This window comes from Stegostoma tigrinum, chromosome 33 (assembly GCF_030684315.1).
Source record: "Stegostoma tigrinum isolate sSteTig4 chromosome 33, sSteTig4.hap1, whole genome shotgun sequence".
NCBI lineage: Eukaryota > Metazoa > Chordata > Chondrichthyes > Orectolobiformes > Stegostomatidae > Stegostoma > Stegostoma tigrinum.
This window is the reverse complement of record NC_081386.1, coordinates 16761600-16785605: the sequence shown is the minus strand read 5'-3', so window position 1 is coordinate 16785605 and position 24006 is coordinate 16761600. Positions and strand designations below refer to the sequence as shown.

At 42.5% G+C, this 24006-nt stretch overlaps 1 protein-coding gene across 1 annotated transcript in view; it reads right to left on the bottom strand.

Annotated features, from left to right (window-relative positions):
• The window catches only part of LOC125467358 (myocardial zonula adherens protein), a 49700-nt gene that overhangs the window by 5428 nt on the left and 20266 nt on the right, over positions 1–24006 (bottom strand). Inside the window, exons 3-10 of the mRNA XM_048563084.2 lie at positions 22583–22666; positions 21901–22047; positions 20879–20971; positions 15394–15507; positions 13755–13907; positions 7809–7934; positions 5075–5203; positions 261–355 (exon numbers count right to left, since the gene is read on the bottom strand). Coding sequence (XP_048419041.1) covers positions 261–355; positions 5075–5203; positions 7809–7934; positions 13755–13907; positions 15394–15507; positions 20879–20971; positions 21901–22047; positions 22583–22666 — 941 coding nt within the window. The remainder of the gene's footprint in view (positions 1–260; positions 356–5074; positions 5204–7808; positions 7935–13754; positions 13908–15393; positions 15508–20878; positions 20972–21900; positions 22048–22582; positions 22667–24006) is intronic.

Here is a 24006-nt window from a genome sequence, read left to right as displayed (position 1 = left end):
CAATTTAGAGACAGACAGCCTTGCCCACATACCAATGAGGGGGAGTAAGCATTGTGTATTAAACAGTACTCTCCAGTAGCACTTTCATCTGGAGTGGCAGCACCTCAGTAGTAATGGATTAGGATTTCAGAACTTGTTTGGAGAATGAAATGTCTAAATAGGTAGTCTTCTTTTAAATGTAAAAAGAGATATATAGTTGTGTTGTGAGAATATACAACAAATTCATGAACAGCATAGCACTAAATATCATCTAAAGATACCTTCTGAGGTTTCCTGAGTCTAGTTCATCCTTTTGTTGGAGCTGCCAGAGTTGTCTCTCGTGTTCTTGTAACTTCTGTTGTAAAAGGTGACGCTCCTGCAACAGAACATCAGTTTAGTTATTCTGTTATAGACAATTACATTGAAGGCAAATAACAGTGTTGTATCTCAACAAATGTAGTCATATTTTAATAAAGGCAAATGTAACTGAGCTGCTGAATAGTTAACCCATTTACGTTTAAAAGATTGATGCCATTAAATGGTTCCCAATGTTGATACATCTATGGTGTAACGGCAATGAGCTAATGTTATTAGTGGACAAGTCAGATCCTAAACTGAAATCTGCCCTGATATTTCATATTTTGTTTACTCCCTCACAGTACCTAAACAAGAGCCAATTATCTTGTCTATCACACAGAAGGTCTGACTTAGCTGTGGCTTCAATTTCTGGCTTTGAGAATTAGATTGCCTTTGCCTTGAGCTTTCAAACAGCTGAGCATAGACTTTCTTAGATTCAAATAACCCCTTTAGGGTTTTAATCAAACACGTCTGGCCTGGAACTTTAAAACTAACCACCTTGCACTGAGACAACTTATGTCTTAACGGTTCAAAAACTATCTCCCTTCTTTAATAGCCACTTGCTTTGCATTTCTAGCTTCTGCCAAGACTCCTACAAACTTGCCAAAGTGACACTCAAGTTTTTTCCCAAGCATGGGTGTTTCTCCGAAGCAAAAAAAAGTCTGACCCTTTAAACTGAAGGCTGAAAGAGCTACTTACTTTGTTTTTACATTAAAATTCCCTCAATGTAAACAAATTCCCATTAGCTTCCAAGAATGGTCTTTAACATTTTTTTAAAGAAATCTTCGTGGCTATAGGAATTATTACAAATTAATCATTAAACCCCTTCTCTCAGGCAAAAGCCCAAATGCTGCTAACTCAGATCCAAACTCCAAAATAAACGACATTAAAATATAGATAAAGACTACAACTGCAATAAGCCTGCAAAAAAAAAAAAACTGCTTACAAAACGTGCCCAGTTAAGATGGAAATGGGTGAGAATGAGGTGTAGAGTCTTTATTAATTATGTGAAAACCCTGTTCCCATTGGACTACAATTGCCTCCATTCTTTCCAACAGGGCCACAGAATAGGGATCAGGAGTGGGAATTGTGTCTGACCATTCCCCTTCCATCCAGGACACTGAAGTCCCTTGATTCAAGGCCACCTCAGCTGAGAACCGGAATCAGATCTGCAACATGACAGGATGGCTCTATTCCGCACCGAGCAACAAACTTAACAACTAAAGCCCTCAGTTTCTTATTTAACACTGCAGTGATTTCCACATCAAAATGTCGTCATTAAAGGATGGAACAGATCTGAAACTCTGTTTTCCACAAATGGTAATTAATTTTAACTTTAAATCTGTTCCTGACAGATCTTCATTAACTACATGTAATAAAGGGATATAGGGCAAAGGCCCAGATCGGGTTAGGTCCCTGATCTGTGCAATAAACTCAAGGAGTTAAATAACCCATTTCTGTTTCTACTTACCTATGACTGCTTATGAAACCACTTAATTTTCTTGTAATAATGATGATGAAATGACCTTAGTCTACATTATTTTAAAATGTGTACTTTTACCAAATAAAACAACTGCACTTCAATGAAAACAGAGAAAAAAAAGAAAATCAAGTCCCTTTGGTTTAAATATGGTTTACTTTAGAACCGCTAACATCTCATGGAACAATAGGCTTGTATTTACTGAGCAAATTATCTACTGTCGAAAGAAAAGGGCACAAAAGATTTTTACACTTTTACTCTTTTTTTTCTTGATTTGTCCTGTGCTGTATAATCCGACTCATTAATTTCCAGGTTTCTGCTGAATGCCTGTTGTATTTACATAAATGCCTACTAATTCCTGTTATACAAAACTAAATTGGAGAAGTTGTACTTAAAGAAGCTCCAAATCTAGAACAAAATGAAAGAACAAGAGAATACATGCATTTATATATAACCTACAGCCTCAGTGTGTTTCAAAATTCCTTCAAACCAATGATGAACATATAGGACTAATGCAGGAAATATGGCAACCGATTGGTGCACAGTAACATCCTATAAGCAGCAATGTATGACCAAATCATTTTGTTTCAGTATTTTGATGGAGGGATAAATATCACACAGAACTCTGTGACATTCATCAAAACATTTCTCTGGGATTGTTAACAGACAGGGCCTTGCTATAAAATAGTAGCTTTACTGTTTGGTAATATTATACTACACAATAATGATCATCAGGACAGCACAGTTTTCCCTGGAGTAGTGATAATTATGAAAAATAGAACAGATTTCCAATTAAAGGATTTAACATTGTGACGACTTTTTCGAAGAATAAATCTTCCTTTGTGGCAGATAGGAGTAGGTCGGAAAGCATTTTCATTCTGTGATGCTGGCGTTATAAAAATGAGTTATGATAAACTGGCCAGGGTAGGAAAGTGGATATCACAAGGTCCAGACATTCTGGAATTTAGATCAATTCCTCCTCAAACTTTGAGAGAAATTTTGAAGAGCTTCCCCGCAACTAATTTAATAGAAGGAGGAGAATGTTCGATATGCCACATCAGTTTCAACCCTCCAAAAATTCAAACATGTTGACTGAGTTACACACTTGGTGTTTCTGGCATACTTTGTTACAGGACAGTTGTAAGGCATGTGAAAAATTGGGCTCAAGAACCAATTTATTTTTTTACTTCATACGTTGTTAGATTCTTAGATGACACTAGATGCAGTGGTAATATTTATTTTAGATATTCCCCCTTAAATATGCGCTGGAGCAGTCTGTATCTTTAGCTACGTATATGTTGGACACTAAACATTTAAGAAGTATTTTTCTGTGAACCATACGTCCAAACATTTGAAGCATGCAAGCTTTTTTAGTGCATTCTGGATTCAGAAGGTAAACTACAAGGAGATTCACAAACAAAGGCTAGTGGTCCTTGAGATTTCGAATGTTAAGAGGTAACTTGGTGGACATTTGAATTATTAAGAGCTATAGGCACGGTAGATAGAGAGAAACTATTTTGACCAGGAACGTGGGGCACAGTTTCACAGTAAGTAAAAGGCAGGCCTTTCGGAATTAGAAATAGGGGAAACTTCTACACACAAAAGGGGAGGATTGGGGTCCTGACTGGAAACCCAAATGAGAGACCGTTGCTGCCTCCTTCTGGATAGGCTGTGGTATGAGGTGCCATTCGGTGTGATGGGGGGGGGGGGGGGGGGGGGGGGGGGGGGGGGGGGGTGGTGGGGTAACGTAAGAGTTTGGCACCAGGAGCACAAGGTTGGCTTTCAGCAGGGCCCGACTCCCTACCCTTTCCTAATGTCATATTCCTTGATCAGGAATCTAATGCTTTTCTTTGAGGGATTCTCTCTGAGAGACCTCTAGTGAGCTGTGCAGATTTAACTGATGTGTATGTGTACATGCCACATGTCAACAGATCAAATTGCCATTTAGTTAATCCCAGTCGTGGCAGGACCACAGGTCCAAACATGGGCCTTCCTGCCCCGATTTAGTTCGGGTTGGAGCATGATGGCAGTCAGTTCAGGTACTGCCTAATGAAATGCCCCTCTGCCCTCATACCCTCAGAGAGAGAATGTACAATTCCAGGCCCAGATGATCAAGACATCTACCAAACAGAAACAGTTAAAAGATCAACTGGAAATTTTTGACTCGAGGCTGACAGATTACCTTAAGATATTAAGGGATATGGAACAGAGGCAATATTAGTTCATGGGCACAATCTTGCTGAATGGTGGAATGGATTCAACGGGCTGAGTGGTCTCCTGTGTTTCTATTAATTCTGTGTCATTGTCATCGATACTAGGAATCCACTTCCTGGTGTCAACTGCTACGTGGGGATTTTGTCAAATAAATTCTACCATTTACCTTCAAACAGCTGCCCCTCAGGCTGGAGGAGAGACTCTAGGGATCTGGCCCTCGGGTTATCACGTTCAGTCCTTCAGCGATCAGATGTTTGTATTTGTTGATTTACAGGCATAGTCTACAACTGTTATTGTTTAATGAAACATCCACATGCTTTGTTCTTCCCTTTGGCAACTTGCTCCCCCCAAGAAACAAGTTTGCGTCAATATTTGCAAATATTCTTGTGAATTTGTTTATATTTGCAGAAGGTCTGCGCACACAGAGGTTTGAAAAATCAGCAGCAGTCAATCAAACAGTTTAGTGAAGTCCAGTCAGACGTGTGCACATTCTCACCTTATGCCTCATAAGTGAAACTAATCACCCCCTGGCATCCACTTTTTCTACATGCATGCTGTTGAGGAGGATTGCCATTTGCAATCACCGACACTAATTTGGCCATCTCTCAAAGATTACAGAGCTGCAATATTCAGGTTGTTGGGAATCGGAAACAAAACACAGAAAATGCTGGAAATCCTCAGCAGACCTGGCCGAGCTGACTGGTCCTAATAAAGGGATTACCAACCTAAAAGGTTAACTGTGCTTCTTTCTCCACAGATCCTGCCTGGTCCTTGGAGCATCGCTAATGTTTCCGGTTAACATTTCGTTTCTAAAAGGCAAGTGCTGTCTAGGAAATGTAAAAATGTCAGACTGAAGAAAAGTGATACTCCTCTCTGCATTGGAGTTTAAGGCACTGCACTGGGGCTCCAGTTTGTTTCTGTTCCTCCTATCCTGAACTCAGCACTGCTATCTGGCGTCATCAAAAAGGCATTCCATTTATTGGCACTTACATTCCTCACAGTGAGCAGAAAAGGTCAACAGAAATATAGTGTAGCTTGTAATACCTTCTCCATTCGAGCAACGAATTGGTCCAGTTCTTGAATCCTCTGGTCCCTTTCTGCTATTTTCTGTTCTGCTTCTGCAGCCTTCTTGTTGGCTTCTTCCAGTTCTTGGACAGCCTGGTTTATTCGGGCCTTCATTCAAAACAAAAGATAAACACGAGAATATTATCGCTTGGTATTCCCACCATTTCAGATTCCCAGCACAGAGCAGCAGCAGTCTCACAGGCTAAAACTAGACAAACAAAGCTAAAGCAGCCAGCTCAGCTTACAAAACCTTCTGCAGATTCTGTTCTACGCATTTAGAAGCAATTTTGTCAGTGATATTAGCACAGTAATGTTCAGTGCTCTTTTATCCAATTCCACTCCGGACTTACTAAAGGCCATACTTTTAAGACAGAGATAAGGCAGAATTTCTTCTCTCCGAGGGTAATGAATCTGTGGAATTCTTCACCACAGAGACTGGGTCATGAAGTATAATCAAGACCAAAATAGACAGTTTTAATCAGTAAGGGATCTAGATTAGATTAGATTAGATTCCCTACAGTGTGGAAACAGGCCCTTCAGCCCAACAAGTCTACACTGCCCCTTGAAGCATCCCACCCAGACCCATCTCCCTATAACCCACACACCCCTGAACACTGCAGGCAATTTAGCATGGCCAATCCACCTAGCCTGCACATCTTTGGACTGTGGGAGGAAACTGGAGCACCCAGAGGAAACCCACGCAGACACGGGGAAAATGTGCAAACTCCACACAGACAGTCGCCCGAGGCTGGAATCGAACCCAGGTCCCTGGCACTGTGAGGCTGCAGTGCTAACCACTGAGCCACCGTACAGGAACAAGGCAGGAAAGTGGAGTTGAGGATTATCAGATCAGCCACAATCTCATTGAATGGCAGACAAAACTCAGTGGGCTGAATGGCTTACTTCTGTTCCTACTTCTTATGGTCTTATGTGCCAACTAGAAATCTGAAACAAACAGAAAATGATGGAGATACTCAGCAGGTCTGGCAGCATCTATAGCCAATGGAACACAGTAAATATTTCAGGTCATTGACTTTTCAACAGGATTCATTGGTGCAGAAGTTCTAGGGGAACATTACAGTCTGTGTAGGAACGTAGACTTGTTTTCTCGCTCTCTCTTTTCATCTCCCTCTGCAGATGCTGCAAGACCTGCTGAGAATCTCCATCACTTTGATTTCAGCATTTCCAGTTTTTATTGCTCTGATCTTCTGAGCTAGAGTCAGTTTAACGAATGTACCTTTAAGCAGCTATAGTATTTTGCTTTGTAGCAAGAGTTATACATTTCAGTAACATTGGGGTAATTTAAAAGCAACAGATAATAGCTTTGGCAAGCATTGGTAAAGATTTCAGCCCCAAGAGGTTTTGGAATTTCACAGGCAGGTGTAGACACTCTCAACCAGCAAGATTTAACCAATAATTATGGTCCAGATTTTGCCACAGTAATGGTGGCCAACGTGTTTGTGTTAACTGACGATGTTCCTCTGAAACTGACAGCAGTTGCATGAATCAGCACATGTGCAGCTGAAAGCAGAAATCCAGACCTAAACCTTTCCCATTCATCTACCTGTCCAAATGTCTTTTAAAATGTTGTAATTTTATCTACTTCCACCACTTCCTTTCACTTGCCAGACATCCCTTTACATGTAAACAGCCTCCCCCAATCCAGTTCTGAAAATTCCTGTTTAACACCATCAAAATGGACCTTGCCCCAAATTAGAACTTTAACTTGTGGACCAGGCCTATCCTTTTCCACAAATATTGTCAAACTAACAGAATTATGGTCTCTGGTTCCAAAGTGCTACCCCACCAACACCTCAGTCACTTGCCCTGCCTTACTTCCCAGGAGGCGGTCGAGTTTTGCCCATTCTCTAGTGGGACCATCTACATATTGAAGGAGAAACGTTTCCTGAACACACTTAACAAATTGCTCCCTTAACATGGCACTCCCAGTCCATGTTTGGAATTAAAATCCCTTATTATTACAAGCCTATTATTCTTATAGCCATCTGCAATCTTCCCACATATTTGCTCCTTAATTTGCCAGTGACTGTTGTGGGGCCTATAGGGCAATCCTTTCAAGGTGACTAACCCTTCTTATTTCTCAGTTCCACGCATACAGCTTCACTGGATGATCTCCTAGGAATATACTCTCTAAGTAGCTGTAATGTTAGCCCTAATCAAAGATGTCCCTAATCAAAGATGTCACTCCCTGTCCTCTCTTACCCCCCACTTCTATCCTTTCTACAGCAGGTATACCCTGGAACATTCAGCTGCCAGCCCTGTCTCTCCCTCAGCTATAATTCTCCATTACGATTTTTAAAAATTATGAAAATAAAGTTTATGGTATTTTGGCTTCCACCTTCCATAGGCATGTCCTAATAAATTTTATAAATGGTGAAATAAATTAAAATTAGAAATGAAGGAATTCAGCTCCTGGCTTGCTGATTGTGGGAATACTTCAACATGGTTTGCTGCTCTGGAACATAATCAACCAGCTGGCTCATTGAGATAATGCAGGACAAGCTGGGTCACTATCATTATGCACCATTGGAAGGGGCGAGTTGAACATCAATAAGCTATTTGCAAAATAGTAACTGCTGAATATGAAGTTTAGGGTTTGAACATAGACATCCTTTCAGGAAACTTGTGGTCTTCTCCCATTCATGTACAGGAAACAAAAGGACTGCAGTAGCACCCATTAATCCATACACACCTGAATAGCCTCCATTTCAGCTTGGTGCTGTTTCTTGGCGTCTTTCAGTTTCGCTTCATATTGATCATAGAGCTTCCTGGTCATATCTCGCATCGCACTGGTATTGGCTTCCTGGGAAGATTCTATCTACAATACAGTGACAAGACATTAATATCAAAATAAAACATTTAACTTGGCACAAATTACTACTAGATTTTATTTATTCTGATGTGGTACGCTGGCATTACTGGCAAGAACCACTGTCTTTTGCTCAACAGATTCAGTCCCTCCAACACAAGCAAACATGAGTTGTGTGTAGGGGAACACCACACGGATGTCCTACAGGGTGCATGTGGGACAGACAATGCCCGGATTGATGTATTCCTCCCAATACAGCCCACTAGAATATGCTTGTGTGTAAACTGAATGGACATCATTATCTAAAAAAAAAAGAAGAGTTGTTTAGGAGTCAACATCCTTTGCTAGGAAAGGCGTTAAGAAGAAACCTAAGCAACATTTCAGAATCTGATCACATCAGTTACGCACCAAAACAATCTACGTAGATAAACCTGTTTGAATCTCTGTTTGATATTTTTAGGATGTTTTCCCAGAAACTAATTCTTTCCAATTCCTAACTTATCACAAAAGAAAGTGAAATGGACAGATTATTTATTGGCAATGCTAATTTAAGTTACCAAGTTACCATAGAAATCTTCCAAATATTACTTTTAAAAAGCGGTTGTGACAAGTAAAATCAATAATAAAAAGGCTTGATACATTGTATCAGATGCTCTTTGTTCTATTTCTAATCAGATTCAGACACAAGGTACCTAGTGAGTTCTTGTTATAATATTGCTCCTGGGCTTTGTTCCAAAAATGGGTGGCAAAGACTCAGAGTGAAGTGAATAATCTAAACACAGAGACACATGGAAATTACCCTCATTCATTGTGCTGCCTGGAGGCTTGACAAATGTAGGACATTTTCAGTTTAATCAGAGAAAGTGAAAGTCTCACATTCCTAAAGTTCAAACAGTCAGCACTGCATCCTCAGTCAGCCAGCTGCTGATTGTATTGCATCGGACTCAATCCGATATGTTACATCATTGTCACATGTACCAGGATACAGTAAAAAGTGTTGTTTTACATGCTCTACAGGCAGATTGTACCATATAAAGTGCATTAACCACAGCCCAGGCAGTAGATATTCAGAATATTGCAGTTACAAGCGCATTATTAGTATTAAAGGTTTTGCCAAGTTGTTAAATTGGGATTTCCTTCTTACTTTTTTTCCTCTTGTCCTTCCCTGATAAGGCTGACTGGCTTCTGCACAGACTACCACAAAAGACATGAGACTGGAGTTCAGAAATCCCACTCAATCAGCTATCTCCAATTAGAGACTGAGCCCAAGATTTTGGCTTTGAGCTTCCAGTATTATTGTTTAAAAGGCCCCTCAGGATGGTTCATTTTTAGGTACATTTCCATCACAATCTGATGATGTTTTACCGTGAATTCCAAAAATGTGAGGAAAAACACATTAGCTTTTGCTAGAAATGGAAACTTCTTTCAGATTTAGTTAATTCAACCCATCATAGTGCAAAATATGCAAAAGATAATTCAACCTTCGCTGACAAATTGCCACAATGTTATAAAAATGTCTTTCCATTAAACATGACAAATAATCTTGCAAAGTCTACTCCAGATTAATATCATTTGGGTAAACTCAATTTTCTGTTCTTTCATTTGAGTTCACTTGCATCACTTCGGAAACTGACAATATGTGTATATGCTTCACTTCATTTTATAATACATCAGCTGGTTGTCCAGATCATTATTGCTTATGGATAATCTGGCACATGGTTGTGATATTCAGAACTTCAGCCCTCCAAGCCTTTGCTGATCATCATGCCCTGAATAAATTAAAAAAACAAATCTTCGGTCCTTATTCAGTCCGTATCCTCGATTCCCTTCCTATTGACGTAACCATCCAGATGCCTCTTAACTGGTTGCCAGCATGCCAGGCTGCTACCACTCCCTGCATGAAAACCCTTCCTTGCACATCTCCCTTAAACATTTTTGCCCTCACAACTTGAACCTTTTGCCCTCTTGTAATTGAAACTTCAACCCTGGGAAAAAGCCTCTGACTCTCTAACTTATTCATGCCTCACAATTTTGTAGACGTCTATCAGGTTTCCTCTCAGCTGCCGTCTTTCCAGTGAATGCAATCATAGTCATTTTAACCTTCCCTCATAGTCAATGCCCTGGAGACCAGTCAACATCCAGGTGCACCTTCTCTGCACTCTCCCCAAAGCTTCCAGGTCCTTCTGGTAATGTGGCAACCAAAACTGCACACGATACTCCAAATGCCACCTAACAAGGATTTATATAGCAGCAACATGGTTTGCCAACTTTAGCACTCCACGCCCCAGCCAATGAAGGCAAGCATGCCGTACGCCTTCTTAATCACTTTGGCCACACGTGTTGCCAATTTTAGGGAACTGTGGACCCGCATGCCCAGATTCCTCTGTATGTTAACGTTGCTGAGGGTTCTGCCATTAACCGTATAATTAACAGCTAAATTTGATCCTCCTAAATGCATCATCTCACATTTGTCTGGATTAAACTCCATCTGCCATTTCTGTGCCCAGGTCGCCAATCTATCTATATCCTGTTCTATCCTTTCACAATCTTCGGTACTATCAGCAACTCCACCAATCTTTGTGTCATCTGCAAACTTACCAATCAGGCCATCCACATTTTCCTCCAAGTCATTTATATATACCACAAACAACAGAGGACCTAAGACCAATCCCTGTGGAATACCACTGGTCTCCAGTCTGAAAGAAACATCCTTCAGCTGCAACTCTCTGTCTTCTATGACCAAGCTAGTTTTGTATCCATCTAGCCAGCCCACCCCAAACCCCACATGATCTTAGAATTTGTACCAATCTGCCATGTGGGATTTTATCAATTGCCTTAATAAAGTCCATATAAACTACATCTGTAGCTCTTCCCTCAATCATCTTTATCACCTCTTCAAAACATTCATTCAATCAGGTTGGTGAGACATGACCCTCCCTGTACAAAACCATGCTTCTTGTCGCTGACTAGTCCATTTTCTTTCAAAGATGCATATATCCTGTCCCTCAGTTTTTTCAGTGAGAGTTTCCCCACTACTGATATCAGATTCACCAGCCTATAATCTCCTTAATTATCCCTGCTTCCTTTCTTAAACCAGGGAACAACATTGGCTAATCTCCTGTCCTCTGCAGCCTTGCCTGTGGTCAAGGTGGATTTGAAGATATCTACCAATACCCCAGCTATTTCGTCCTTTGCTTCTCATAGTAACCGGAGATAAATCCCATCTGGCCCTGGGGACATTTCTACCTTAATGTAAAACTTCCTACTTCAATGTACTGACATTCCTTGGAGTATTCACACACTCATCCCTGACATCAACAGTCATGTCCTTCTCCTCAGTGAATACCGATACAAAATACTCATTGCGGATCCCACCCACTTCACGTAGCTCCATGCATAACTTCCTTCCTTTGTCCTTGAGTGGGCCTATGCTTTCCCTTGCTACCCTCTTTCTTCTAATATTTGCATAAAAAGCTTTGGGGTTCTCCTTGACCCTGTTTGCTAAAGACATTTCATGCCCCTTCTAGCCTTCCTAATTCTGTGTTTAAGTTCCTTCCTAATTTCTCTACACTCCTCAAGGGCTTTGTCACTTTGTAGCTGCCGAGACCTATTGTATGCTTCCTTTTATCCTTTGCATAAGTTTACAATTTCCCTCGTCATTCATTGTTCCTGGATCCTGCCATTCCTGCCCTTCAGTTTTGCAGGGACATGCAAGTCCTGCACTTTCAAGAACTGGTCTTTAAAAGCCTCCCACACACCAAATGTAGATTTGCCCACAAATAACTGCTCCCAATCCACATGCCCCAATTCTTGTCTGATTTGGATGTAACTGGCCTTTGCCTAATTAAACACCCTCACCCAAGGGCCACTCTTGTCCATGTCCATGACTGCTCGAAATCTTATGGAGTTATGGTCACTCAGCCCAAAATGCTCGCTTACTGAAACATCAATCACCCGTACTGGCTCATTCCCTAGGACCACGTCGAGTATGGCCTCCCCACTGGTTGGATTATCAACATACTGCCTCAAAAAGCCCTCCTGGACGCATCTAACTAATTTCTCTCCATCCAAGCCCCTGGCTCCAAGGGAGTCCCAGTCAATGAGAAGAAAGTTGAAGTCACCCACCACAAAAACTGTTTTCTTCCCCCACACTGTTCTAGTATCTGACTGCATATCTGCTGTCCTGTCTCCCGAGGGCTGTTGGTAGGTTTATAGAAAACTCCCAACATTGTGATACACCCTTCCTATTCCTAAGGTCCACCCAAACACCTCAATGCAAGATCCCTCCAATGTTTTCTCCCTCAACGCAACTGCGATGTGATCCCTAACAAGCAATGCAACTCCTCCACCCCTTTTGTTTCCCTTTCTATCCCGTTTAAAACGGCAATAGCCTGGAATGTTAAGCTGCCAGTCCTGTCCCTCCCTTAACCAGGTCTCTATAATGGCAATACAATCACAATTCCATTCAGTAATCCATGCTCCTAGTTCATCTGACTTACCTGCTATTCTTGTGTTCAAGTAAATGCACCTCCAGTCCCCCTGAGCCCCGTGACTTCCCTCTGCCTGCCCTTAATCTGTGCAATGCGTATCTGTGTCACACTTTTGTCCTCAGTCCCTGCACTTACTGGCCTGTTGTTCTAGTTCCCACACCCCTGTCGCACTGGCTAAAACTCTCCCGAAGAATTCCAGCAAACATTCCACCCAGGATATTGGTGGACGTGCAGTGCAGGTGCAACCTGTCCATCCTGTACGGGTCCCACCTTCCCCAGAAGGCATCCCAATGATCCTTATATCTAAAGCCCTCCCTCTTACACCAGCTCTGTAGCCACGCATTCAACTGCACTCGCTCTCTGTTCAGAGTCTCACTAGCCCACGGCACGGGTAGTAATCCTGAAATTACTACTCTGGCAGACCTGCTTTTCAGCTCCCTACCGAACTCCCTGAATTCTCCTCATAGGACCTCTTTCTTCTTCCTACCTGTCATTTGTGCCAATGTGGACAATGATTTCTGTCTGTTTTCCTTACCGTTTCAAGATGCCCTGTACCCGCTCCAAGACATCAAAGACCCTGGCACCACAGAGGTAACACACCATCCTACAGTTGTTCATGGCCACAGAATGCTTGTCTGTGCACCTGGCTATCGAGTCACCTACTAGTATTGCTCACCTGTATCTTTCCTGGCGCTGTGCTACAGCAGAACCAGCTTCGGTGCCACAGGCCTGGCTGCTGCCTGTACCGTCTCCTGAAAGGCTATCCCCCCGCCGACAACAGTATCCAAAACATTATACCTGTTTGAGGGGGGAAAATATCCACAGGAGACTCCTGCATTACCTGACTGCTTCTCCTGGCGGTCACCCACCTGTCTGTCTATGGCGTGACCACCTCCCTAAAGCGAGTGTCTCCTACTCTCTTGGCCCCCTATATGCACTGCAGTACGCCCAGCTGCTTCTCCAACCGTGCCACATGGTCTGTACAGAGTTACAGCTCCTCATACTTCCTGCAGTGGACCAGAACCAATGCACCAGAAACATCTTTAAGAGTAAAGAGTAAATTAGGCCAATGTGGGATACAGTGTGCGAAGCCTCACCGACTCGGAAACAGCAGACTGGCACATTTCCACAATTTTCAATCCATTAATTTCAAACTGCAATGACCCTTCAACATTTTAAATGAATTACCCAATATTGTATACAGTTCTTCAGCATTAAGTATCAATTCAATGGAGGGTCACGTCCAATATTCGTCGATGCAGAAACAAAAGATAGTCTATCAATAGACAGAACCTATTTGCTTACTTAATGAGCCGTAATGCCTCTGTGCATTATTTACCTTTAGTTTGAGAATCTGATTTTCAGCTTGTGCATTCTCAATTTGCTGATCCTTCTCTTTCATTTGCTCCAGTGATTTGTGATATTTCTTGCGGAGTGATTCCATCTCCTCCCTCTTCTTGTTGGCAACCACTGTCGAATCGAGGAAAGATCTCTGACAAAAACAGAGCATGCAGATCACACACACAGTCCTAAAGCACCTGTCAACCAGGCATTCTCTAACAATCATTTTGACAGTGATTCAAAGATATTGATTATGGGAATGCAGTGTTCTTTCAGTGCTAGCATACATATTTATGAGCAGGAATGACAAATGCAGGAATCTATACTCAGATTACTGGCTGATTCTGCTTCTCAAGACAAGGCACAATGATAATTGTATCTGTGCAGCTGGGTCAACATCCTGGAACTCCCTCCCGAACCGCACTGTGTGTGCGCCTGCAGCATATGGGCTGCAATGGTTCAAGGAGGTAGCTCTCTATCACTTTCTCCAGGCCAATAAAGCCCGGCCCAGCCAGCGACACCCAGATCTCATTTTTTAAAATGTCTGACTGGACATATATTTGAAAGTTTGATGACTTGTGGGAGTTCTAATGAAGGCTAAACTGTGGATTGTGACCAACATGGTGATGATGGTGTGAGAACGTCAGGTGAACATTTGTTTCAGAGATAGCAGGAAGTGCAGATGCCAGAGAACCTGAGATAACAAGTTGTAGAGCTGGATGAACACAGCAGGTCAATTGGCTCTACAGCCTGTTATCTCAGGTGAACATTTGATTCTGTTCTTCCAGGACCTCAAAACTATAGAATCCACATACTCCCCAATCTTCCACTCCTTTTGTGGAAACTAAACCAAATCTCATTGAACGTCTACATGTTTAGAACCAAGTTGCTCTCATTCTGGTGTGGGGAAATGGAATGTTAAGTGCAACCTACGTTTGAAAAAAAAAACAACACTTTTACATGTGTTATGACCTTACTGGCTATCACATCCCGAGGTTGGCATTTGATCCTTAGCTGCGGCCTAGGGGTAGGAACATCACAACTATACCACATGAACTTCTAATTTAGCCTGTCTCCTGTGACTTTCTACAATAATGAAAACTATTTAGTTTTGTCTTGTCAATGTTTACCTATGTGAAGATACACAATTGTTTAATTGACTATTTGCTACACTTACGAAAAGAAACTGCTGGGACACTGGATTAGCGGGTAGGAAGCAGAGAAATGTGAAGATGTTTAGTAACATAATTCAACTTGGGTTTTGGGATCAGAGTAACTTATGTGGTATCTCTGCTAACTGGAAAACTGGGCAAGATGCAAATGGGCTGCCAGTTCTCTCTGATCCATTTACACTGTTGCACAAAGTCAGAATCTACCCACTCCATTTCTACCCCCTGCTGCCTCCTGTGGCTTCAAATGTATTCGTAAGAACATGCTTTCAACTTTACGTTTAAAGTACGGGGGGCTGCCTTTCATGATACTATCGGCACCGATGAAATCAAACAGCTTCACCTTCACGTTTCATGAATTCCCTTGACAGGTCACAAGCAAGTACATCCCTGGATATCGAGTACACCGCACCTATATTCTCAACCCCTTAACGTGTCACATTGCTGCAGCAATGAATTCATTTCTACCTGCATGTCAATTGTCAGAGCTGTAAGGGAGTTGTTCGTCTGGCTGCACTGCTCAAGGGCTGCAGAGTTGCTCCTCACCTCCTTCTGCAGCAATTCCTGCCGTGCCTCAGATGCCTGAAACAGAAAAAAAAAATGATATTTTACACTCAGGTTGGTCAAGATGTCTGGCAGCTGCTCATCTTCTGCAAATCCCATCTGAAAATCTTTCAAAGCAACATTTCAAATCCTGCTTTTTAGGGAAGCAAACAAAACTATGGAAATTGCAATGGATTTAAGATGATGTGGAAATTGTGAAGATATACCATGGTTGGGTGGTGGTGGTAGTGAGTAACAAGTCTTAGATAGGATCTGGTAGACATTGGATCTTGGAACCTGTCTCACTATCCAATTAGATCATGCCTGATCTGTCCCCGATGTCACTTGTTTCATTGCTATCCGTACCTTTTCTAGCAATCATAATACTTTCAGGAAAGGCAACTTCTTCTACTGTCCTTTGTGTTTCTTTTCTTTATTCACGGGATGTGTGCAACCCTAGCAAAACCAGCTTGGAACGGACACTGGCACATTGGTGGAGTGGGCAGACAGATATCAAAATAAAACTCAATGTGAAGAAGTGTGTGGTGATGCCCTTTGTTACAAAGAACAGAACAAAATACTGTTCTTTTCTATTTGATGGGTGTGCAGGAGCAGGGAGACCTGGCTGTAAATGTAGATAAGTCATTAAAAGAGAGGGAGAGAGCACTGCCAATTAAGCACACTGTGTACTAGACTTCATAAGTAGGGCCAAGAGAATACAAGAGCAGGGAGTTGATGATGAACTGATATAAGATGCTGGTTCGACCACTGCTGGAGTTTTGGATACACTTCTTGGTGCCACAGTGTACAGACGATCTGAATACATTGTAAAAGTGAGGCAGAGGTTTGCAAGAATGGTTCCATGGATGAGTCATTTCACTTTGGAGGACGGACTGGAGAAACTAGGACTATATTCCTGGGAGAGGAGAAGACTAAGAAGTGAGTGAAAAGAAGTTTTCAAAATTACAAGGGGTCTTTACAGAACACATTGGGAGAAATCAGTCCCACTGATAAACGGATCAAAAAGCAGGAGATACTTTTAAAGCGTTTGGCTGACGAATCCAAAGTGAGATGAGAAAAAAAAACTGATTTACACAGTGTGTAGTTTGCATTAAGAATGCACTGCCTGGAAATATGGAGGAGGCAGGTTCAATTGAGACATACAAAAGGGTATTAGATGATTATTTAAATAGAAACAACATGCAGGACATTGGCATACATTAAGGTGTTCAGAGTTGATGAAGACACAATGGGCTGAATGGCCTCCTTCAGTACTATAACAATTCTGGAGATTCTATGAGCAGCATTTACGGCCTATCTTTATTTGCCTTTGAGAAGGCGGGGGTGAAGTGTTATATCCATGTGACCTAGTGATGCTGTTCCATTATTCTGACCCAGCGAAGACCTCCAAGGACGGGTCTCAAAATTGGTGATGTTCCCAAGTCCCTGTTGCCTTTGTCCATTGGAATGGTGGAAACTGCAAGTTTGAAGTAGTTCTGATACAGAATCAACTGAGAAAATGCTGGCTGATTTCCCTCAAACAATCTAGATAAAATTTTAAGATAATATCAGGGACAAAAACAAAGTTGCTGGAAAAGCTCAGCAGGTCTGGCAGCATCTGTGGAGGAGAAAACAGAGTTAGCGTTCCAGGTCTGGGTTCTGAGGAAGGGTCACCGGACCCGAAACGTTAACCGTTTTCCCCTGCACAGATGCAGCCAGACCTGCTGAGCTTTTCCAGCAACTTTGTTTTTGTTCCTGATTTACAGCATCCGCAGTTCTTATCCCCTTATAAATGAATCACTCGTGATTCAACATGGTTAAAGTGGACAGCCTTTTATTTCAATTTGCTGCTCAGCTTAGTCCCAGGAGTATCAGGATTAGGAGGTTATTGTCTTATGGGCCTCTACTAGTGCTCTTGGGGCATTATGTAGTGTCCCTCCCACTGGACTAGGAAATCTAGGTTCAAACACCACCTATCTCCAGAGATGTGTCATAGCATATGTGTAACAAGATGATGAGGGCTCTTTTGGTGCGATGGCAGTGTCCTTACACCTGGACTAAGGAAGTCTGGGTTCAAACCCTCCCTGTCTGGGACACATATCTGAACAAATTGATTTTAACACTATCAATGAAACTATTCTTCATGAGTGTGCACTGGGAGTCTCCTCCTATTATTCCTGATTATTCACTGCGGCAAAGGAATCTACGGGCTGGGAATTAAATTTACTCTTTTACGTAACCTACACTAAAACATTAGGAACTGTTCATTTTCCAAATAGACAGGGTAGCACAGTGACTCAGTGGTTAGCACTGCTGACTCACAGCATCAGGGACCAAGGTTTCATTCCACTGTTGGATGACTTTCTCCCTGTGTCTGTACGGGTTTTCTCCACCAGTCCAAAGGTGCGTAGGTTAGGTGTGATTGGACATGCTAAATTGTCCATATTGTCCAGGCATATGCAGGCTAGATGGATTAGCCATGAGAAAAGCAGGGTTTGGGAGGGATCGTGGGTCCAGGTTGGATGCTCTTCAAGGATCAATGTGGACTCTATGGGTCGAACGGCCTGCTTCTACACTACAGGGTTCTTTTATTTTATTATTCTATGAAAGTGTCCGAGGAGATTTAGAACAGAAATACCAGTCAAATCCAGCAGGTGGCGGCGTTCATATCCCATAACACCGAGTGCCATTGCACAAAGGCGCACCCACATGATTCACCACAATAATTCGTCATTGTATTGCTGAGGCATGTCTGTGCTGAGGTGTGTACATCACGTCACTCACGTACTTACATTCTGACTACAGGAGCAAATCCAAATGATTATTAACATGACAATCGAGATAACGAGGTGGTGGAGAGCTGGATGAACACAGCAGGCCAAGCATCAGAGGAGCAGGAAGGCTGACGTTTCAGGTTGAGACCCTTCTTCAGAAAAACCTCTTTACTAACCTGGATTTTTCCTGAGGAAGGGTCTAGACCCGAAACATCAGCCTTCCTGCTCCTCTGATGCTGCTTGGCCTGCTGCATTCAACTAGCTCTACACTTGGTTATCTCAGATTCTCCAGCATCGACAGTTCCTACTATGTCGGTAACATTACAACCGATCTGTCACCATAACTTTGAAGCAGGTAGATGACAGGACAATAAAGTGTGAGGCTGGAATGAACACAGCAGGCCAAACAGCATCTCAGGAGCACAAAAGCTGACGTTTCCAGCCGAGACCCTTCATCAGAAAGGGGGATGGGGAGAGGGTTCTGGAATAAATAGGGAGAGAGGGGGAGGCAGACCGAAGATGGAGAGAAAAGAAGATAGGTGGAGAGAGGAGTATAGGTGGGGAGGTAGGGAGGGGATAGGTCAGTCCAGGGAAGACAGACAGGTCAAGGAGGTGGGATGAGGTTAGTAGGTAGGAAATGGAGGTGCGGCTTGAGGTGGGAGGAAGGGATGGGTGAGAAGAAGAACAGGTTAGGGAAGCAGAGACAGGCTGGGCTGGTTTTGGGATGCGGTGGGGGGAGGGGAGATTTTGAAGCTGGTGAAGTCCACATTGATACCATTGGGCTGCAGGGTTCCCGAGCGGAATACGAGTTGCTGTTCCCGCAACCTTCGGGTGGCATCATTGTGGCACTGCAGGAGGCCCATGATGGACATGTCATCTAAAGAATGGGAGGGGGAGTCGAAATGGTTCGCGACTGGGAGGTGCAGTTGTTTATTGCGAACCGAGCGGAGGTGTTCTGCAAACACCTCCGCTCGGTTCGCAATAAACAACTGCACCTCCCAGTCGCGAACCATTTCGACTCCCCCTCCCATTCTTTAGATGACATGTCCATCATGGGCCTCCTGCAGTGCCACAATGATGCCACCCGAAGGTTGCGGGAACAGCAACTCGTATTCCGCTCGGGAACCCTGCAGCCCAATGGTATCAATGTGGACTTCACCAGCTTCAAAATCTCCCCTTCCCCCACCGCATCCCAAAACCAGTCCAACCTGTCTCTGCCTCCCTGACCTGTTCTTCCTCTCACCCATCCCTTCCTCCCACCTCAAGCCGCACCTCCATTTCCTACCTACTAACCTCATCCCACCTCCTTGACCTGTCCCCTCCCTACCTCCCCACCTATACTCTCCTCTCCACCTATCTTCTTTTCTCTCCATCTTTGGTCCGACTCCCCCTCTCTCCCTATTTATTCCAGAACCCTCACCCCATCCCCCTCTCTGATGAAGGGTTGAGGCCCCAAACGTCAGCTTTTGTGCTCCTGAGATGCTGCTGGGCCTGCTGTGTTCATCCAGCTCCACACTTAGTTATCTTGGATTCCCCAGCATCTGCAGTTCCCATTAGACCTAGATGACAGGACATTTTACTTGAAGAATGTTGGCTCATCAGTTACTACAACCACTAGACTAGCACATCTTTACTAACCTGGGGCACACCCAGATAATATTTATTTATATTGTAATTGGAAAATAGCTGTGGAATTTCATATAAAAAGGCGTCAGCTTTATTTCAAAATAAAAAAATACTGTAAACCCTCAATTAAATGCCCTCCCACATACATTTAAACTCAGCTGTTTGTTTACCTTTGATACAGTGGAACAGCCAAACTTGGAAGAAGCACCAAATTCCAAGTGAATTCAGATAAACTGCAAACCTTTTACACCTGCCCCAGCTTAACAAACACATTTCAACATTCATTTTCGCATTCATCAAGTAAAAGCACATTCTCTTTAGAACTGTATTTGTAGGAATGAAAGATTTTATATTCAAAATATTAACAATATCTTAGCAAAGGCCATTACAATAATGGAACAGACCTGAGCAGACAATTACAAGGCTTTAAACGAAAATCAATTCATTATTGCAAAATTATTGATGCAATAGAAAATCCATTTCTCCTGAACTAGGAAATATATCAGGGAAAAAAACAAAATCACCAAAAGAAGGTCACACTGGATTTTTCTGGATTTGGGACTGAATTGATAAATTCTGACTATGTAATGTTCAGGGGACCTGGGTAAAATTTGAACTCAAAAAAAAAAATCTGGAATTAAGCATCTGATTCACTAACGTCCTTTAAAGGAAGTAAAGTACCATCCTTACCTGATCTGGCCTACTTGTGACTCCAGACCCACATTGCCCAAAGCAATTGGTTGGCTCTTAATTACGCAGAGGGCAGTTAGAGATAGGCAATAAATGCTGTTTAGAGGGACACCATCATCCCATAAAAGGGAAAAATGGACATCTCGATTTGTATTTCCATTGAAATCAAGTCAGATGTTGAATTGCGCATTCCATGTAATCACACAATCAATCTGGTGTCTTTCGTTTGGAGATTACACTGATCAACACTCTGTACGACATACAGACGTAAGTATGTAGATGGTGAAAAATATGGACAGCAGATAGGCGATCTGACCTACCTTCACTTCACTTGAGAGTTCTTGTAATTGCTTCTTCATTCCATTAAACTCACCAAACATTTGTTGTCTAACTTTCTCCAGCGAATGTCTCACCTGAACAGAAAGCAAACAAACAATTAAAACATGACAGGATATCAGTTAGGTTTGGAGACTATCATCCTATTTTTACAGTAACCAGCTTTATAGCTATGATTTTCTCTCAGTATTTTCTCCAATAAATCCAAGGTATGGCTCTGTGCTCAGCAAATACCTGGGTCAGAGAATCAGTATACCTCCCAGATGGATTGTGGCATTAGTCCAATATATTCCTACAACCCGATTTGTTGGCATCCCAATTGGATGTCTTCCCACCAATTCACAAACATGTTTCAGACCCCACATTGCCAGGTGCACTGACAGCCGCCCTTCGAGGGACTCATCATGCCCAGTTCAGGAAACCCAATGGAAAGAGGTCATTAAACCTCCTATAATAACCCACATCAACAGTAAGCACAACATCACCAAGGACAAACAAACTGACCATCTTCCTCATCGCTGTGTGCAAAATGGTCATTGTTCAATAACATAACTATAATGACTGCAATTTAAAATAATTCATTAAATGTGAAAGTTTTGGAGAAATCTGACGATAGGTGTTACATAAATGCAAGCTCTTTCTTATGTACAGATTACTATGTATAATATCAGAGTTTAACTCATTTCGTCCCTATAAACCGGAGTGTCCTCGAAGAAAAGATCTTGCACCTCTTCAGCACTTCTCCCGAACAGTGGATATTGTAAAGGGCTTTATGAGTAATGAAGTGTTTTTGAAGAGCACTGACTGTCTTGATGGGTGACAAGCTGGTGGAACTGACCTCATGGTTGCAGCAGCTAAAAAGAACTAAGAATCCAGTTTGGGGTGAAGCTGCAAAGTACATTCTCACTCCAGTCCCATTTGAGGCTTTCCTTGGATTCAGCAAACTGATCAAGAACATGCCCAGTCAAGCAAACTGAACAGGGACAGTGAACACTGGCCATCTCACCTCTTTAATGTAGTTCATTTCCTCTTTAAGCTGGTTCACTGACCATTCATACACGACCACCTCAGCCTTATTTGCATCTGCTCTCTTCACCACTCCATACATCCGCCTGTGAGATGTCATCTCTGGACCTAACCCATTGGAAACATGCTGCAAAAAAGAAAAAAGACAAAATAAGCTGACATTTCTCACATGTGACTTTATGTCAGGAGAGATTTAGTTTGCACGCAATAACACCATAAACGTGCTCTTTCAAAACATTATCCTGACCCAGAGAAAATCTCCACGTGTTGTGACTGCTCAATGACCTGAAAGGGCAGACGAGACTGATAGGGTTACAGGAGCAAGGGGAATAGCGGTGGTTACTGAATGACACCTCTACAATCAGCCTTCACGATGAATTACTCTGGTAGCTTCAAATGTAACAAAACTAACGATCAGAATAGACCTGACACAACACAGAGCCATTTCACGCTTGGCGATTGGGTATTTCATTTTGCAGAGCACCAACAATGATCAATGAGTAACAGGAAGAGATTCCTAATGACCAACAGGCAAAGGTGAGAAATAGGAGATTTCTAGCACATTTCCGTAGTGCAAGTTACAGGCTTTGCCAACTAGAAGACATGCCCATATTATAAATAAAATATACATATCCTTCTCTTCCAAACAAATGACAACTAACCAATTTTAACGATTGTGTTCTGTCACTTTCAGTTTGGAGAAATCCACTGCATTTCTGGCTGTTTCCTGTATTCAGTTTGTCCTCCTGGAAAAAGAAAGCAATTCGATCACCGTGTTACAGAATCAAAAAACACGAAGGTTAACTTCCATCATCATTTGCCCCTTTTCAAAGTGGAGATGAAACAAAACAAAACAATCCCAACGTAAACTATCAGAGGAGCAGAGATATAAAAAAATAACCAGACAAAATATTGCAGATACTGTTCTGGAGAAAGGCAGAGACCCGTTATTTAATCTTTCGTCAGACAGAGGTAACACTGTCCAAGGCCAGAGCTTGAAGACTATTCTCAATGGTCTTTGAAATGAATAGCTGGCTAGGCCTTTTCAGAGAGCAAGTAAAAATCAACCACATTGCTCTGGGCCTGGAGTCATGCCGAGCCTAGACAAGGACGGTGGATTTACCTCCCTAAAGGATATTTGTGATGCAGATGGGCTTTTTCAACAAGCTGGGCTTGTGGTGCAATGGCAGTGCATCTAACTGTAAATCAGAAGGTTGTATGTTCAAATCATGTCAGTCTCAGGGAACTATACCTCATCTCGAGGGTGGCCTGGTGGCTCAGGTTTAACACTGCTGCCTCACAGCACGAGGGTCCAGGTTTAATTCCACCTTTGGGTGACCTGTGTGGAGTGTGCACGCACGTGTGTGCGTGCGCGTGCGTGCGTGAATCCTCTGGTTTTCTCCCCACAGTGCAAAGATATGAGGGTTAGGTGGATTGGCTGTGTTAAATGCAGGGATAAGGTTGCGGGGTGGGTCGGAGTGAGATGCTCTTCAGGTGGTCAGTGTGGACTTGATGGGCTGAATGGATTGCTTCCATACTGAAGGATTTCTATGATAGATAATTTCATCATCAAGTAGTTGTGTTATCAATTCAAGATTTACTCATTAAAATTTCTGTAGCTGCTATGGTAGGATTTGAATCTATGTCCCCAGGGTATTAGTTTGGGCCTCTGGATCACTGGCCCATTGACATTATTGCTGGACCATCTCCGCCCATTAAACATTGGCTGGAATTTAATGGAGCCTAGCAACACAGGCAGGATAACTGGGGATGGGAGGGTTGGGGAGCAAGGAGAATTGAAGAGGAATATTTTCATTAAACTCCAGGTGTCAAAAAAACTGCATTCAATCTGGTGCATGGTGAGAGGAAATGGATTGTTTAAAAAGCTTGTCAGTTGACTGTCAGTCATTTGGATTAACATATCAACCAGAATCCACTTGCCAATCAGTTCTCTCCTCTCATACAGTATAAATCTTGTATTGTGTTTACTTTGGCAATTCTTGTGAATTGTCCTGTTGAGTGCAAGATGAACAGCTTTGACAATGTCTTTTTTCAACAATACCTCAGTTCTGTACTGCCAAATGAC